Genomic DNA, 19,147 nt, shown 5'->3' on the forward strand with positions numbered 1-19,147 from the left:
ATTTGAATTATCAGTTTATCTAGTTAGTTTATTTAATTATTTAAATAGAGTTTGAGTAGGTTTAGGATTAGTTCATGTTTAGTATAAATACAGGGTTATGTATTCAGTTTTATTTGTCGAGTTCAATTTAATAATATAAAGAGTATGAGATGTGTTAGTCTCCAAATCGTTTGTGTTTGATTTTGTGTGTTCGTAAGTGGAAGCCTGGGCCAACATGGATCTACCAATTTAAGAGGTAACGTGTCATTATTTTTGATATTTTGTTTACAAAATACATCCAAGCGTAATATATTTAACATAACAAAAATTGGTTGAGCGGATTTCGGTTTTTTTAAATGTTTAGGGATTTTGATATGACAAAAAGATATTGAAACCAAAGTGAAAAATATTTTGGTTTTATATAAAATAGTGGGTTGCCACCCGCGCTTTGGGCGGATTCGTAACGTAAAAAACTGCGAACATGGCGATAAAAACCATGTAGCAACGGTATGTTCGATAGTCAAGGAAAAGTTACGTCGGTGTATGCAAAAGCCAAAGTATTTGAACAAAATTTACAACAAAACGTATATAAATACAAACATGACGATCGCACATTACAGCAGGTTGGTTGGTTCAAACGTAGATAAAATGCATACTATCTTGTTTGTGAGATATTTTTCTTTACGTAAAATTAATTGAACTCCATATGATCAAACATGCTCGGTTTATGACTATTCAAAAAAAGAAATGAAGAAAACAAAAGGTCCAGAAAAAACAAAAAGTTCAAGAAAAAACAAATAAGAAAACAAAATATCACAAGGAAAACAAAAAACCGAGAAAAACGAAAATTCATAAAAGTACTTTTTTCACACCATCCTGTTTTTGACCCTATGGTTTAGCAAGTTTAACACTTTCAGCCTAAAAAAATTTTAACATATCAAATCTTAGGTTGCATTTTATAACGGTTTTGGCCCCTAACACTAACTTTATTACTTTTTTTTGCAGTTAAGTATAAGGGTAATTAGGTCATTATATACCTTAAAGGCTGTTTTTTAATAATTACAAATTTCTTTTAATATTTAAGAGGTTATTAATGCAATTACTCAAGTTTTTTTTTATTATTTCGTTATTTTCACGATTATTATTTAACAAAATACGTTTTAAATATACAAATAAATATGTATTTTCATTAACCGTTTGTTTTTATAAAAGCCGTTTTAAAAATAATTTCTTTTTTAACATTTTGTTTAAACCGTCCATCGTTTTTAAAATTGTTTCTTTTTAAATCGTTTATTATTTGAAATCGTTCTTTTTAAAGTCGTTTATCTTTTAAAGTTTTTTAAACACTTCATTTTGTAACATTCTTTTTAAAATCTAAACACTTCATTTTATAACATTCTTTTTAAAATCGTTTGTTTTTTAAACATTTTTAAACAACTCACTTTTTAAGTCGTTCACTTTTATGATTTTACGAAACGACGTGTATAAAAAACAACAGAAATGTACGATTTGAAAAAAAGATAAAACATTCTAATAAAAAGTATGCAAAAGATCGTTCATTTTTCAAACTTTTTTTAAATGGTTTTTTTTTTCAAATCTTCCAGTTCTTTGTACCGTTTGTTTATTCAAAATTCGTTATTTTTTATATATTATATATTAAAACTTTATGCATTAAAGACATGTTCCTTGTACTCTTGTACATATAAGACTTGTACTTTGTGTGTAAATGACTAAATTACCCTTGTAGTTATTAAAACTTTATGCATTAAAGACATGTTCCTTGTACTCATGTACATATAAGACTTGTACTTTGTGTGTAAGTAACTAAATTACCCTCGTAGTTAACAAACTTGGTGGATGGTGTTATAAATTTGAACTCAAATGGTTAAGAAAAGTGGCTGTAGGAACTCAGTGCGTTAAACATTTTGATTTTGGAGTCAAGTGGTTAAAACCTATAAAACACAGAGACTCAAAAAGTAATTTACCCTTAAACAAATGAATAGTGTTCTTCACTTCTTGGATATTTAGAGGAATTGGATGGTCTCAACTTTTAACAAAATGTTGGGTATATCAGAAATACCCTCCATATGTACATCAAATCGGTATACATTCACTGCAACTATCTTCCATATTTTCTCCCAACACAAGAACACGAGCCTATATCCGGTCCAAAAACAATGTGTTGGGATCATATGGACCCACGACACCGTTCGTCAAAAGGCGCATGGATGCACCACGAGTGAACTTCCTTGCAAATAGATAACATGGTCCACTGCACCATTCAGTCCGGTTCTCAGACTTGAAATAAACATGGTCAATATCCTGGCACATTCATCATGTTTAGTACACATTTTATATGGGAGTTGAGTTTTACATAACACAAAGTGATTCATGCTTAACACACAAGTGTATTCCGACGAATTTATCCTTGCATCTTAAGAAAAGAACGCTGAGTTTAAGACGCAAGGGCCAAAAATAAATTGTCAATTTATCATTCTGTTGTGTACGTAATCATTTTTTTATTGTGTGCAGGTGTAAATCAACTCATTTCAGACAGGGATGAGCATGGATCTGTTCTACTTTTGACTACAACTAAACCCCAGTGTGGTAAGAATCGCTAGGCGCTAGTCAGTGGATGGGGTACAGGCTAGCAATTAATCAGATTGGGATTTTATATGTAATTTTCAGTTTTATATGTATGTACACACATTTTTATATGTAATTTTTTAAGTAGACATGTTTTAACACCTTTTTCAACCCATGTTTTGAAGTAGATAGGATTAACTGCCGAAATTTATAGGGTTTGGCCGGAATCGCTAGACTGCCACCGATTTTTTGCCGATTAGGGCCGGATTTGACCATTGTTGACCGCCTAGCGATTTATTAGCAGATTAGATGAAAACTACTCGGTGAACCTCCGGCTACTAATCAGAGGCTAGGCGTGATTTTTACAACCATGCATAAACTGAAACCAAAAACCTTTTGGACAATTAAACAGGCATGTCTCGTTATTTAATGGGTAGGTTTTCGCCTGTCCGGTTCTCGTTTTTCCTTTTTGGTTTTTTCTGGGCTCGAGAGAACTGAGTGCAACAATCCATTATATCATGTATAGTGTGGGCTTAAATTTTAATACTTAGTTAATGACAGTAATATTATCAACGTTATAACTTTACTTTAGATAACGCACAAATAATCAAATATTTATTATTCTAGTAAGCTAAACAACGTTTTAGTGTATGGTTTTAAAAGGGGCGTGAGGCCATAGTTGTTGATAGCGAATAGCGACAAATAGCGACAAGGGACCTATATGCTACATAGCGAATTGCGACAAATAGCGACCGCTATTTAATAAATAGCGATACACTAGAAAAAGAATTTTGAAATTTTTTATATGTATATTATATCAAAATACCTTGGTACATATGCAATTTTACATGTATGTTTAACAAAAACCTATAAATCCAGCTATTTTATAGCTATATCTAATTGCTATTTACATCAAAAAAAAAAAAAAAAAAAAACCTAATTGTCGCTATTCACGCTATGACGCAGATAGCGACACCTGGTCGCCTCGCTACATAGCGCGCTATAGCGGTCGCTATAGCCGCTATTGACAACTATGCGTGAGGCGCTCAGAAAAACACGTCAGGGACTTGAGCCGACACTTCTTGTACTTCTGGGTCAATATTGGTCAAATTTTTTTTTTCTCAAATTCAAAAACTAGACAAGCAGTTTTCAAAATGGTTTATGTGTTTTGGTTCTGTTTTCGGTTTTCTTTGCACAACTGATATATAAAAATGGTGAAGCAAAGGAATAACTCGAAGCAGTTAATTACCTTGATATCTTGAATGTTTTTCTGGCTAGCGGTTGCATAACTAAATGTTACAGGGTGCCAGGCTTGTGTATCCATTGTTTCGGTAGACTGGTTCCATAAAGAATAAGTCAATGTTCTTCTCGCCAATTCATCCTCAAATCCCTGCATCTTATCACAAGAATATAGTAACAAACATAATTGTAAGGTTTTCTGTAATCGGGTGTTTAAATTTATATTTGAAGTGATAATGCAATATTATGAGTTATAAGAAAATGGGTTGTATAAGATAGTGCTTGAATGTGTTTGGGCTGTTTGAAGTTGTAATAATAAAAAATATGTTTCTTTTAGAGTAAAATGCCATTTTCGTCCCTGAGGTTTGGCCAGTTTTGCGACTTTCGCCCAAATGTTTGTTTTTTCGCATCTAGATCCAAAGGTTTGAAATCTTGCCATTTTCATCCGGCTCGTTAATTCCGTCCATTTTCTCCATTAAGTCAGGGGTATTTCTGTCTTTTTTGTTAACTTAAGGGCAATTTGGTAATTTTCAGGGGTACTCGGTCTTTTTACATAGAGTGAAAAAGACCGAATTGCCCTTTAAGTAAGCAAAAAAGACAGAAATACCCGACTTAACTGAGAAAAATGGATGGAGTTAACGAGCTGGATGAAAATGGCAAGATTTCAAACCTTTTGGATCCAGATGCGGAGAAACAAACCTTTGGACGAGTGTCGCAAACTTGACAAACCTCAGGGATGACATATGATCTAATATATCCAGTTATCCACAATATGATGAAACACATGATATAAAATATTGCTAAAGACATGATCAATAATTTGCTTACTGCAAGTGAGGTGGGGACATAATGTTCATCCGGGATGCAATTGTGTTGCTGCTGCTCTATCTGCAAATATAATAACGATAATAATAATAACAATAATAATAATAATAATAATAATAATAATAATAATAATAATTAAAAAAAACAGTGGATTTATATTAGTCAACTTGCTAGGAATCATGATAAAACGATATAACAAATTTCAGTACACGTAAAAACAAAATAATATATTCTATGTTTACTTACAAGAGACTCGTTTCCCTTGCTCAAGTCTAGAAGTGGCCGCCGCTGATTTTTAATTAAAAAAAGTATAAATACACATAGTGATAAGAAATAAAGATGAGAACAAAGTAACATGCTAATTAGAGGTAGCCTGTATCTTCATCTCTACCTTGCAGTGTTTGTTAAATACAGGGAAAACAACGTGATCATATGCAACCACCTCTGCGTGCCTTCTTACTAATGTGATCCACTGTAATCATACAACTGTTTTAAAGTTAATTAATAAATAGTAAAAGAAATGAAAATGTAGAGGGATAATGTATGCATAGCCTAGCCTACCCATATATTAACTTTGTTGTTACCAACCACTCAAGTATCAAATTTGTTTCGTTTAATACAAATTCCATCAGAAAAAATATCTGAAAAATTGTATAATGACAAAAATGCCCATGAATGGCAAAAATAATCAATTCTAGATGGATAGCAAGGAAAAATACATGAATAGATTAGCGGGCATTTTTGTTATGGGGGTGATTTGTACTCCACCAAAACCTAGAACAAATTTACAACTTTACCCTCTCTTTCTTTTATCTTATCTTGTAATCAGGAGGGCATATTCGTAAAACTAAAAGGTTTTGCTAGCGTACAAATCACCTCTCTTATATTATTTTACATCTCTAAATGTAGAAAAGCTTTAACGTTAGGGACACTTATGGCATTTTACAAGTTTTTGGCTGGAATTGTCGTAAACAAACCAAACTGGAGTAAAAAGTCATTTTCATCCCTGAGGTTTGGCCACTTTTGAGACTTTCGTCCAAAGGTTTGTTTTTCTGCATCTGGATCCAAAAGGTTTGAAATCATGCCATTTTCATCCGACTCGTTAACTCCATCCATATTTTATTTTTCTCCAATAAATGAGAGGCATTTCTGTCTTTTTAGACATTATTTATTATATTAAGAACACTATAAGAAATAATGATCCACCTCTGTTGACTTTCTCCCACCAAAACCCTTTAATCATCACAAAAAACGTCTAAAAAGACGAAAAATACCGCTTGACTTAATGTTAAAAAATGGATGGAGTTAAAGAGTTGAATGAAAATGGCAACATTTCAAACATTTTGGATCCAGAAACGGTAAAACAAACCTTTGGACGAAAGTCGCAAAAGTAGCCAAACCTCAGGGACGAAATAACACTTTACTCAACCAAATTGATAGTTGAGTAGCCTGTCATGTTGTTGAATATGTTGGCCGCCTTAATGTTGCCTCTTAAATAATTGGATAGCCTATTTGTATGTTATCCGGAGAAAAAAAAAAAGACGTGTTTACAGGAAAATGAAAATCCTATTTTTCATTTCTATCATATCATAATGCACATTCAAAGGTGTCCTGTATAGTAGCAATGAACCTGGTATAAAGACAATTTTGTTGGTTAAAGAAACGAAAAATGACCTGGGATCCTTTCCGCCATTTTTCTTCAGGTATGTCAGGAGACATCTCTGGATTATAACGTTCTTCCGTAGCATCAATAAAGCTGAAAAACAAAAAATAAATTAAAAAATAAAAAAGATGCACACTATACATCAAATAAATTAGTATTTCCCCTAGACAATGAAAATTACCTGTCCACGAAACTTCTTGGAGATGACATTAAATATGTGTATATGTAACTGAAATTATATAGCGGGACACAACTGAAAAAAGAAAAAAACAAACAAACTTATAATAAGGCACACATGTTTTATCAAAACATGTATAAGGTAATAGATAATCAAGTTTTACAATAAATACATCATGTATTGTAATATCACACATATATTATATTATATATATAGAAGCCCAGTGAAAGAAACCTGTCAGAGAGAAGAACAAATATATGATTATCAGGATCATCAAGGGCTGCCTTGAACAACAGCTTTTCTGCTTGAATCATAGTTGGCTTACCCCAACCCACCTGTACAATAAGGTTAAACTACAGTTTAAGCATTGTTAAAGATGTTCACAATGTTAACTATATCAAGGGACGTTTGTATTCGCAATTTGAAACTGTCGGTTAATCAGTTTACCTCAACACTGTTTTTCAACTGTCGGTTGTAGAAAAACACTGATTTGGTAGTTGACGCATCGAACACAAAACCAGGCTTCGAGTGTACGTAAATTGTGAATTTCTCAGGATCTGCATTCTGTAAACTCATCAACTTCAAATGTTTGATAACGTGTCTCAATACAGTTTACTAATTTCTGGCCCAAAATACGCTGCACAAGTTTAAGTGCATATACATATATGAAGTTCATTATATGGATATATAGTTTGCACTTCGCATTTTAAAAGATTCTGTATATAACAAGCTGCTGACACCAAAACTATAGCTAAATTTTGTAAAATTTATATCACAGTATGCCCTTAAAAGTCAGAAATACTGAACTGTAGCTTGATCTATCAAATCTACAACACACCAAAGTTATATAACTATTCATACAGCCTGTAAAATCGGAAAATCTCCAAGCATTGTCTGCAAGAAGACAATAGTCGAACTTCTGAGTTCATATCATCTGCATTTTTGTAACCTGTAAGCCCTAACTCAAAAATTAGGGAAAATCTATAACCACTAATAGTCAATATGAACTACATATAGTAAACATAACAATCAATATGAGCTAAACAGTAAATCTAATACTCAATTTAAACTATACAGTAAGCCTAATAACCAATCTGAACTATGTAGTAAACCTAATAATCATCATCATCATCATACTCGGTAAATCCCACCAATAGCAAAGCAAAGGTAGGGTCTGAGGAGGTCAGATGTAGACAGCCTTACCTCTACCCCGTAGGAATAGAGAGGCTGCTTCCAGTGAGACCCCCCGGCTCGATAGTAGTTTTGCATCAAGCCTTGGACATAAGGCACATAACACTCAGCAATCGGAACAAAGACCGATTAGTGCATGTACCCTTTTGTCTTTCAGCTATCAACGCCACCACATGACGCATGATTACCCGTCCTCAGCTTTTAACATTATTTTCACGAAATTAGTAAAATAACGTTAAAATTAGTGCACTTTCACTTTTGCCCCCCCGATGGCCCACACATATACATTATATACGCATACCGCAAACAGGTCGTAAAACTAATAATCAATATGAAATAAATAGTATACCTAATAATCGATATGAACTAAATAGTAAACCTAATAATCTAAATGAACTATAGAGTAAACCTAACAATCGATAAGAACTATACAGTAAACCTAACAATCAATATGAACTGTACAGTAAAACTAACAATCAATAAGAACTGTACAGTAAACCTAACAATCAATATGAACTAAATATTAAACCTAATAATCAATATGAACTATATAGCAAACCTAATAATCAAAATGAAACAGAATAGCGTAAATTGAATAATATAGCTTAATGACACACACATATACGATTATTATAAGCAATATTTTGTAACTATAACCAGCATCATCTAAGATAAACTGAATCATACATCAACTACAAAAATTAACACAACAAAATCATAAACAAACGAACCTTAAAGAAGTTGTGCCAGAGGAAATCGAGAGGAAGATTATCACGAACAAGGAAAAGAAAAGCGATCTTCATACGATAACTATCGAGACGCAATTCATCGAGACCTAAATCCGTGAAACTAGACGACGATTGAAGCCTAAATTGCGAGAATACTCCGGAAAAAACAACGATACAAAATAATATCAACAATAAGATCAAAAACTTCAAAACTAACGGCGATATATGGCGTCTCGAAGCAACATTTACAAATCTCTTCTTCGCCGTCATAGTTTGTTCGCTAAGTCGAACTTTTACAGTTCTACTCGTGCAAACACACGCAGAGAAGCGATTATGATCGGTAGGGATTGTGGAGGTTTAAGATGAGAGTGTTTTTTCAGTGTGAAATGCCGGTGATGTGTAAATTAACGGTGGATTTTAGGTTTTGGAGGTGGTGGCGATGATGGAGGTGCGGCGGCGTTACGGTGGCGTGAGTGATATTTGCAGACGGAATCGGAAAGAATGTAGGAGCGAATTGGGAGGCACGTGCGCACGTGAGTTGTTGATATCATGCTAAAAATTGTTGTTTACATAGATAGATACATTTTTTGAAAAAAATATATATATTTTTTATGGTTTTGATTAAAATAAATAAAAAAAAGTTGTAACTCGTGACCCCATTTTCTCTTGACCACCAACTAACCAACAACCTCCACCAAACTTTCTTCGATGTGTTGATACATATGAAAAGCATTACTCACTTTCCATATAACCTTGTTGAGTGTGACACCCGATTATCGCGACTTAGCGACGAGTGTTCTCTCAGGCGTTATGTCGAACACTATGCTTGCAAATACGGCATGCCAATAGCCCAATAGTTACCACCGGTCACAATGAAGCCATCACCTTAGTTTACACATGGTACTATTTACATAAGAGGCGACATTAGGGATGAGAATGGCTTTTTATTTTGGGAAAATTGACTGTATCACCCTAAACTATACAAAATTGGCCAATACCACGCCCAACTTTCAAGTTGGCTCCCACCACCCTCTACTCGACATTTAGGTGGCAGTGTCACCCCTTCGTTAAATAATCACTAACTCTGTTTGTTTTTAATCCTACGTGACAAGGGGATGATGAGATGGACAGCCTACGTGGACTCACCCATTAAATAACCTCTGTATTAGTTTAATTTCCACAAATTGATTTATGAACTAATATCCTAATACCTCTGTATTAGTTTAATCTCCAATCATGGCGGCTCCGGGACCTCCAATCGCAACCAGGCAACAAAATTTGTGTCGATCCAGATCTTCATGTATCTATAATGTTCCGGCAAGCACAGCGGCCTCGGCGTTCACATCTCGTTTGTCGGATCTGTCACTACGGTAAATCAACTGAACAAACTGAAATCGAATCGAAATGTATCAAATTATATCAAAACTTGTTTAAACATATCAATGTGAAGAGGAAAGGGAGCCGGATTTGATGCCAAATTAAAGAGATTCGGTGGATCAGGATGTGTTTTTGGTGATCGGTATGGTTACGGTTGGAAGACTGCCGACGACGTCGATTGTGACCTCGCCGGTGGTGGTGATTGTGTTTGCAAGTTGTGCAATAAGGGCTTCCCATGTGGTAGATCTTTGGGAGGTCACATTAGGTCTCACGTGATCAACTCAACTGACCAGCATCATGTTAATCTTCAGAAGAAGAAGATGAAGCTTTCATTTGTCAACAACACAGAAGTAGTAATCAAAGGGTCTTCGAGTTCGAATGATTTGGGTTATGAGCTTAGAAAATATCCGAAAAAGACTCGAAAAGCAGTCATCAATGGCGATTTGAATTCGAATTCGGATGGTGGTTGAGATTTGTGCTTCGATCTATGTTGGCGGAGGTGATGGTGGTTGGTGGTGATTGTGGGAATGGTTAGTGGTGCTGACGGAGTTGGTTGTGGTGGTAGGAGTTCCGATTGATTTTCTCTGCAATTTGTGTTTGGGTTGAACTGGCAAGTGATTTAGGGTTTTTATTTATGTTTACAGAGATAGATGATGGTGAGTCCACGTAGCCTGTCCACCTCACAAGTTCATTGCCACATAGGATTAAAAAACTAACTCAGTTAGTGATTATTTAACGAAGGGGTGACAGTGACACCAACTTGTTGAGTAGAGGGTGGTGGGAGCCAACTTGAAACTTGAGCGTGATATTAGCCAATTTTGCATAGTTAAGGGTGATACAATCCATTTCCCCTTTTATTTTTGTTAATGATGATGGTATAATGTCGATTCACATCTTAAAATTTATTGTTAAGATTTTATCATTTGTAAAACAATAGTAAACAAGCTAAAGTAAAAGAAATATCAACCCAAGAACATAATTTTATCATCTGTAAAACAATAGTAAACAAGCTAAAGTAAAAAAGAAATGCCAACCCAAGAACATAAAGATTTGAGTAAATTGTTTTTTGTTCTATATGGTATATAGTAAATTGCTATATTTTACAAATATGAAAAGTCTTTCAAGAAAGCACACTCACGTTTCAATTTATTGCAATTTCAGTCCGCATGACTAAATTCTATCCACTTTGGTGTTAAGTCCATGTCACACGCTAAACATGTGATGAGCAATATGGTAATTACCCATCTCTATTGAATAATTAAATCTTTTAATATGTTATAAAAAATATTACAAATAATTTGTTATTTTATATATTACAAATAATAAAGTCTTTAAATATAGAATCATAATAAATAAAATTGTTCATTTATTTTCAAGTAGAATACGTAACTTCTCATTGATGTAGTTTACACAAACAATTGCTTTATGTTCCTTAAATTTAAGGTCTTTTTAATAGCCGAGAGGGAGAGGGAGATATAGTTTACAGAAACAATTGTTTTGTGTTCCTTAAATTCAAGGTGTAAGATTAAATATATTACGTATTAATATTTAATCTAGTAGCCATTATAATCATTTACATTATATAGATCAAAATATATAATCACCTATTAAATAATTAGTTGGTAATTGTTGATGGACCATATTATCCTTATTAACTAATTAGGTTTCCTCCTGGGTGCTTATATAAGGAGACTTATGTAGAGGTTAAGGTGTTACTCAGTTACACAATTAGACATACCCTATTAGCATAACATCAATCGACCTCTTCCCCATAACCGAATCCCCTATTCGGTTCTCATCATCACCATCATCAGTCAGCACCCTAAGGAGGAACCAGATCACACTGACAACTATGTCGAACTCGATGTCATCTTCTCTGACTGTATTCTCCACTGCACTGTCTGCTGTGACAGGTATGTTTTCATGTTTTCCATTATGAATAAACAGAATTGAACCAACATGTGCTATCAGAGCATATGTTGATTAGTCGGTTCTGTTTTCGTATCCATCAATTCTGGGATTGAAATCTAGAAAACGGAATTTTGATAACTTAATAAAACCAACAGCCAGTTTCGAGTCATAAAGGACGACTCGAGATCTCTGTTTTCGGAAAAAGGTTAATTATATGTTCACTCGAAATCAACTGGGTTATGTTTATAACCGAAATCTGTTTAGAAACTATTAAAATTCAGGTTTCTGGTTCTAGAATTTATGTTTTAATTTTTTTAGGGTTCATCATGTTCTTAGGAAAATTCGAAAATTCTTTTATGTTTTGGAATGTAATTAGGATTAATGAGTGTTTTTTTCCTGTTTGATCCAATTTAATCTGTTAAGTTTATTCAAAAACTGTTAAAAGATATACAATTATAATTTTTGAAACATTTTTGATAAAATTAGATCATCTTAAAACAGGAAACCATATCTCATAATCCCTTAGAATTCGAATTTTCAGTTATGTTTCACATTCACAACTGTTAACAGGAAGTTTCGAGGTCTTTTTCAACAAGCCGTGTTAGGTCCGGTTTCGCTCCGATTCGATTGCGTAACGACACGTTCGACGTGCGGAATCCGTGAACGTGCGTGACCGAACACACGAGATCGTACTAATGTCGTGATTCCATTGATGATGTAACGATTACAAGCTCCGTGAATCACGTTTTGCCACTTTCTCTCTCTAGTTTCTCTCTCTAAGCACCTAGCTTCTCAAAGCTCTAATGTGGCAAAAGTTCTCAACTCTAAACCTAAGGCTCCTATTTATAGGCACAAGGTTATAAGGGATTCCCCTTATTTACAAGTTTGCCACCTTGCCTATTTCTCTATTAATTACAATATAAAGCCTATTTTACTTCTATTTCAGCTACGGTTCTGATTGACGCAGGCGATAGACATCACTGCACTAACAGTCTCCCCCTTGGATATTGCCGCAGTCAATCTGTAGTCAAACTCGTAGCGACTAGTCTTTCTCTCTCTCTCTCTCTCTCTGAGTCTTCTTGAAGGTTTGACGGTATCAGCAACCATAGACTCCCTCCTTTTTCGAACAAAATCCCCGTGGATCTGTTTTTGAGCTTCCGTTGCTCCCCCTCTCACTTAGACTCTTTTTCTTCAGGCTCCCCCTTTCGTCAAGCTTCCGTGCTTTTGGGATCGACACCTGCTTTCCGATTACAAGCTTTTCCAAGAACAATACTTGGCTCTTTGAATCCACGCTTTCGTTTGCGTTGAGCTCGTCTTCAGACTCCCCCTTAGACTCAGCTGTCGGGATCGTAGTCTGGCTTTCGTCGTTTCATAAGTTCAGGATCAATTCCTGGCTTTGTTCTACATCTTCTCAGGACTTGAAACCTGGTTAACCTGCATATCCTCTACCTCACAATAAGTTTCACAAATTTATAATCAATTAATTCCCGTAAACTTACCGGTAGATATCATTTACAACAAACACATTAGTTACATCAAGTTCAAATAAATGACCTTGATTAACCAATATACACAATCTTTTAAAATATTTGTATATGACATTCAAAGTTTTCAATCATATTCTCCCAATCCTGTTCATCATGATTAGCACTCAAATTTTGAATATCAGCTCTTCAACATCAGTTGTCGAAAATCTTTTTGACTTTTCAAAGAATTTATGCTAAAACACTCCGAAAATATTTTTGGATTTTTGTTTTTGAAAGAAATGTAGTAAACAAATATATACAAATAATATTTTTGTGAGTTTGTGTAAGAGGATCATATCAGTTCATGAGACAAATCACTAGCACCGTTAAGCTTTAATCATTTTAAGTTCTAAATGATTCACCTCGATTGACGATATAGTTGCCCTCTTAAATTTTCACACAATTTTCAATCTATTCAGGATACGATTTAGATGTTTTAGGAACTTAGCTCAATTCATGTGTCCCACCTCTTGAATATACTCCCGTATCCAGAATCTCAATATTCAGTCTTACAGGCAAGAATACTACAATGATGTCTGTACATAATTTAGGGGTTAAATGCGAGAACTGAGGGATCTCAGGTCAGAACTTCCGTTCAGCAGAGAGATATCAGCTTCGACTTAGCAGTGTGTCCCCTTTAGAGGATCTTTTTAGCTACAACAGATGATTATCAATTTTATTGTCTAATCACTGAGGGCTAGAATGCTATGTTTCAAGCATTTACTGCAAAGCATTATCCAGGGACTAGGTCAGAACTACCGTTCAGCAGAAGTCCCGGAATAATACCCCAGACATCATAGAGTATTAACACCTAGTATATCAGAATACGAGACCTTTCAAACGAGATTTCAGGGGTTACCTATATATCCAAGTAGTGTTCCCCACAAATTTCGCAAGTTTGAAATTTTAGGTTTATATCCCGAATAAATCTACTAAATGTACGAAAACCTATCGTCACATCATTAGTGAGACCGTTTATCACATTTGACATTACATTTCTTTAGCATGCTGTGATAGTCCACTGATGTACTATCATTTCCTCTTTTGTCAACAAAACTCATTTTTGCTTTTTCAATGTTTTTGGAATTTTCAAATTTTCTAATTTTTTTAAAATTTTTCTCCCCCTAAAATCAAAATATGTTCCAATTTTGATTTTCAAGGAAAATTTGAAAACTGTACAAATAAAATGACAAACTGATATCGAATCACTTCAATTCGCCATTCATTTTGGCATAAACAATCAGAACTCCCCCTCACAACAAACTATTTTCCCATTGTGATTTCAAAACACTTAAGTTTGTTTTAATCAAAATGGTTTTTCCGGAAAATTAGTTTTGTGTGACATTTCATAAAGTCGGGGTTTCATCACATTGTTTTTCATATTATCACTTGTAGGAAAGATGAATCAAGTACAATTTAATGTCCCTGATTTATCTTTTGAAAGACGAAAAATCACTATAGTGAAATTTCTCAAGAAATGTGCCGATTCATGTTCCACGCTTACCAACCTGGGAACTCCGGCAAGTCAGGATTTTCATTTAAACAGATTCACCCAAGCCTGACCAGTCTTGGATGATTTTGACAATTTTACCTCAAAACTTGGCTCTTCTGGTTTTAACGAACCAGAATCATTGCCTGAATGTGGCTTGTCCGACTTTGATCTGTCAGATTCATCGCCGACATGTGGCTCCTTTGTTTCCGAAGAAACAGATTCATTGCCACTAAATGTTACCTTTTTCTTTATCTCCTCTTTTGTCCTCAGATTTGCATCTGACGAACTCTGCTTGCTTGACTTTGCAGTCGAGTAAAGCGATTCATCAGTACTCTTATTCTTACCAACAGATGAACCCGGGGACAAAATCTTCTCGAGATACTCTCTCGCCTTCTTCCTCTTCTTACGCAGTCTGTCTTTCTGCCCCTGAGAAAGTTTTACTTTTGTTTCCTGAACTTTAGGTTGTTGAACCTTCTGTTCTTTGGGCTTGACTTTGACTGGTTTCTTTGCCTTACTTTGAGATTCAGCCCTTGATCTTTCCATTGATCTCCTTGGGCAATCTCTGGCAATGTGTCCTCGAATTTGACAGTTAAAGCATCTTCGCGTTTCATAACTCCAATTCTGGCAGTTAACAGCAATGTGACCTCTAACTCCACAAGAGTAACACACTCTGTTATCATACCATAAATCACCTTCACTCCAAATGCTCAGATCATAACACTGTCTGGCATTGTGGTAATCTGCACTCCTCCTCAATGTTGGATTTGGCTTTGAAGCACTGTGGTCAAACCTGCACCACTTATTACCAACATTTTGTGAGTTTTCATTTTTAACTTTTTGTGATTTTTGATAATGATTGGATGATTGATCTGATGAGCTTTTATTTTCCTTTTTAGGGTTTTTCAAGTTTTTATCTTTTTGTTTCTGTTCCACATTCTTCTTTACAGGTTTTTGCGTTGAGCATTCACCTTTCTCAGTAGATTGCAAAACAGTATTTTTAAACATTTCATTTAATTTCAAAAATGTTTTTCTTTTTTCTTCTTTTTCTTTTTCATCATCAGATTTTTCATCACAATCTTCAATTTTGACTTTGTCAAAATTTGTGACCTTGTCACTTATTGGAACAGAATTGATCGGTTTTGGACAGGGAAAATTCAACCTGTCTGATGAAGTCACAAAACCTTTCAATTTCGTTTCAAGTTCATCAATCTTGATCCTTGAATTCTCAGCTTCATTTTCAAGCTGTGATATTCTCTCAAGATAAGACTTGATTGATTTTTCATTTTCAATTTTAAGATTTTCAAGAACAGATTTTTCATTTTCCAAACCATTTAACTGTTCTTGAAATCTTGTTTCATTCTCTTTTAAATTTTTGTTTTCCCGTTTAATCCAGAAATCTTCAGATTCTGAAGATTTTCTTTTGCTTTCAAAATCTTTTTCAAACTCAGCAATTTTCTTTTGAGCATCTACAGCTTCATGCTCAAGTCGAATGATTTTAGCAAGATGAGAGTTTATTTCGCTTTGTTTTTCAAAATTATTCTTGCCAAAAATATCTCTCTCATCTTGTAAAATCTTCATTTGACTTTTGAAATCATTTTCCAATTTTTTAAAATTGTTGTTTTCCAATAACAAACTCTCAAGACTCTTTAAGAGTTTGTCATTATCAGATCCCAATTTTTCACAACTTGAACGTAAGCCCTGAATTTGTTCGTCATCAGCTTTCTTCTCGTTTTTCAGAGTATTGTTTTCCAATGTCAAACTCTCCACATCCTTCAAGAGTTTCACACTGTCGGCTTCTGATTTTTCGCATTTCAAGCATACAACTTCAATCATCTTTTCATATGTACCTGCACAAAAAAGTTTAACAAAATCAAGAGGATTCGAATCTTTATCAATATAACAACCCCTCTTAATATCGTATCTCATATTCCATTTTGCTGCAAGACACTCATCAATTCGTTCTTTTATTTCATCAATCACATTCAAATCTATATTTTCTAAGTTCTTTTCTAACTTCACTATCAACTCTTTCTTTTTCTTTTCAATTTCACAATTCTGTGTTCTAAGCTCTCTAATGAACTCTCTTGAACTAAATTTTGAGAACCTAGAATCCTTTTTCACCTTACATACAAATTCATCCCACTCTAAAGGTAATGCATCTTCAAACTTAGATTTCAGTTCAGCGTCTGATATCGTTACATAATACATTCCCAGACCATCAAGTAAATCATTATATCGCTTTTCCAGATCATTAAATTTCTCATATTTCCTACGCAAAAAATATTTAAATCTTTCAATCACGACCTCCTTTGACGTAAAATAACTACCACAATACCAATTGTTTGCTCTTTCAAGTTTAATGTTTTCTTGTTCATCAAACATTTTTGCCAAATTTTGGATAATTGTGATTTGATAAAAAATGTTTTTCACTCAAAGTTCACACAATTTCAACTTCTTGTAATTTGCCCCTTGTAAAAATCCCTTGAATCACCTGCAAACACACAAACAATCGATCAGTTTAAACTTGTGAAATAACTCTTGATGAAAATGTGAAATGACAAGTATTTATGCTCTTTGATCGAATGAGCCGATCGAACGAGATATGTGCAACTCAAATGAATGAGAGATGTGTGCTATTCGATCGAATGGAAATACTTGCTAGCCGATCGAGTAAGTTACTCGATTGAAGAAAACTTAGTAGCCGTTCCAAAACGTTAGTGCTGTTCGAACCAAGACTTGCTAGCCGATCGAGTGGGGGGTTTGCTAGCCGATCGATTAGGAGGTAGTGTTAGCCGATCGGTTAGCACTTGCTAGCCGATCGGTTAGAAGCTTTAACAAAACACAAAGTCTGCTACTCGATCGAGTAGCTGTTCGAACCAAAATCACTCCTGTTCGATCGAATAAAAATGTGCTGTTCGATCAGAATTTGCTAGCCGATCGGTTAGCACATGCTAGCCGATCGGTTGGGATCTTTTAAAAACACTTTAACAATACACAACGTCTGCTGTTCGAACGGTTGAAAAAGATGGTGAGTCCTAACCGTTCGGCTAGGTCAACAAGTCAAACTTATTAAATGAATGTCAGTTATGCTAGCCGTTCGAGTAAATGACTTTCTAGCCGATCGAACAGCTGTTCGATTGAAGTGCACTAATATGCTGTTCGATTCAAAGTTCCTGTTCGATCCAAAATTCCTGTTCGAACCAAAATTCCTGTTCGAACGGTTAGCACTTTGCTAGCCGTTCGAGTAGCCTAACCGAACGGTTGGCCTACTCGATAGATGAAACTTCCTAGCCGATCGAAGACAGTGAACAACCAATGGCCTCAACAGTTCACTAATCTTCAATTTTCAAATCTGACAATGTTACACTTTCAAGAAATATGCTGTCACCATATTAAATGTTCTTTGTAAAATTATATGAAAGTGGCAGACAAACTTTTAATTCTAACAAACGTGATTTACAATATAAAGCCTATTTTACTTCTATTTCAGCTACGGTTCTGATTGACGCAGGCGATAGACATCACTGCACTAACAAGCCGAGACCAAGATCTCGACTCGAGACCACGAGATCTCGACTCGAAATCATAAATGTTCTCAAATATTCACAACTCGAAACAACGATTTCGACTCGAGACCATAAGGTGTCAACTCGAGACCAATGAGGTTTCGACTAAGGGCTTAAATCTTCACAACTCGAGACTGTGGTTGCGACTCGAGACTGTGGTTGCGACTCGAGACCTCATTATGAGTCGAGATCTCATAAAATATAGTAGTCGATACCATGGTTCCGACTCGAAACAACAAGGTTGCGACTCGAGACCTCATAACTGACTCGAGATCTCATGACTCAGTCGAGACCTGACTCGAAACCTCATTATTTTAGGCTGTTTAATGTGAACTAAGATTTAGCTCGGGGCTCCGCCCCGAACCGCGTGCGGGGGCGCGCTATCCCCCTGCAACCCCAGCGAACTCGCCGCGGAGTTCGATCCGCGCTAACAGGTGGTTTGCTATTAAATAAATGGTTTTGTAAATATTTAGTTAATTAATCAGAATCAGATAATGTTTTACAAAACCAGAAATAGCTTAACTTGAATGAGCTTCTGCTGTATCATTTCTGGCCAAAGCTGATTTGATACATCTACTTATCATTCAAGTATTACGAAAGCTATGTTAAGTGTGCATCATAAATATGAATGTCTTAATATCTGGCCAAAGCTGATTTAATTCCTTCATAGATGACATACTTAACAAGTGCATAACTAAAGTGATTGTCTCAATTTCTGGCCAAAGCTGATTTGTTACAACCACTTTGCATATATGCTTAAATGATTACACTTCTGGCCAAAGCTGATTTGTCTTCGTTTAAGTAGAATTTTTTAACTAAGGCTATTATTTTGATTTAGTAATAAACAATATCACAGCTTCATAATGTAAAATGCTCATTATTTATG

The 19,147-nt window shown here is 34.9% G+C and overlaps 1 protein-coding gene across 2 annotated transcripts; it reads right to left on the reverse strand.

Annotated features, from left to right (window-relative positions):
• Positions 1-1,945: 1,945 nt before the first annotated feature.
• Positions 1,946-8,956, reverse strand: LOC110916189 (glycosyltransferase BC10). 2 transcript variants are annotated; one of them, XM_022160947.2, is made up of 10 exons: positions 8,393-8,956; positions 6,918-7,034; positions 6,705-6,805; positions 6,474-6,545; positions 6,304-6,385; positions 5,021-5,101; positions 4,876-4,917; positions 4,633-4,692; positions 3,815-3,955; positions 1,946-2,301 (listed from the first exon to the last, which is right to left on the reverse strand). In XM_022160947.2, the coding sequence occupies exons 1-10, from the start codon at positions 8,657-8,659 to the stop codon at positions 2,137-2,139; spliced, it is 1,128 nt and encodes a 375-aa protein (XP_022016639.1). In that variant the 5' UTR covers positions 8,660-8,956; the 3' UTR covers positions 1,946-2,136. The 2 variants fall into 2 exon arrangements, with proteins under 2 accessions (XP_022016639.1, XP_022016638.1); XM_022160946.2 differs by having other exon boundaries at positions 3,815-3,961; positions 8,393-8,953.
• Positions 8,957-19,147: the final 10,191 nt, after the last annotated feature.

Source organism: Helianthus annuus, chromosome 16 (assembly GCF_002127325.2).
Source record: "Helianthus annuus cultivar XRQ/B chromosome 16, HanXRQr2.0-SUNRISE, whole genome shotgun sequence".
NCBI classification, from domain to species: domain Eukaryota; kingdom Viridiplantae; phylum Streptophyta; class Magnoliopsida; order Asterales; family Asteraceae; genus Helianthus; species Helianthus annuus.

What these genes read in the sequence shown, in the direction of transcription:
- LOC110916189 (XM_022160946.2), bottom strand. Translation starts at nt 8,659, where the DNA reads ATGACGGCGAAGAAGAGATTTGTAAATGTTGCTTCGAGACGCCATATA. An exon ending in CCAAGAAGTTTCGTGGACAG is followed by an intron (nt 6,386 to 6,473) that starts GTAATTTTCATT and finishes TTTGTTTTTCAG; the next exon opens with CTTTATTGATGCTACGGAAG. An exon ending in AAAACATTCAAGATATCAAG is followed by an intron (nt 2,302 to 3,814) that starts GTAATTAACTGC and finishes TGAATGTGCCAG; the next exon opens with GATATTGACCATGTTTATTT.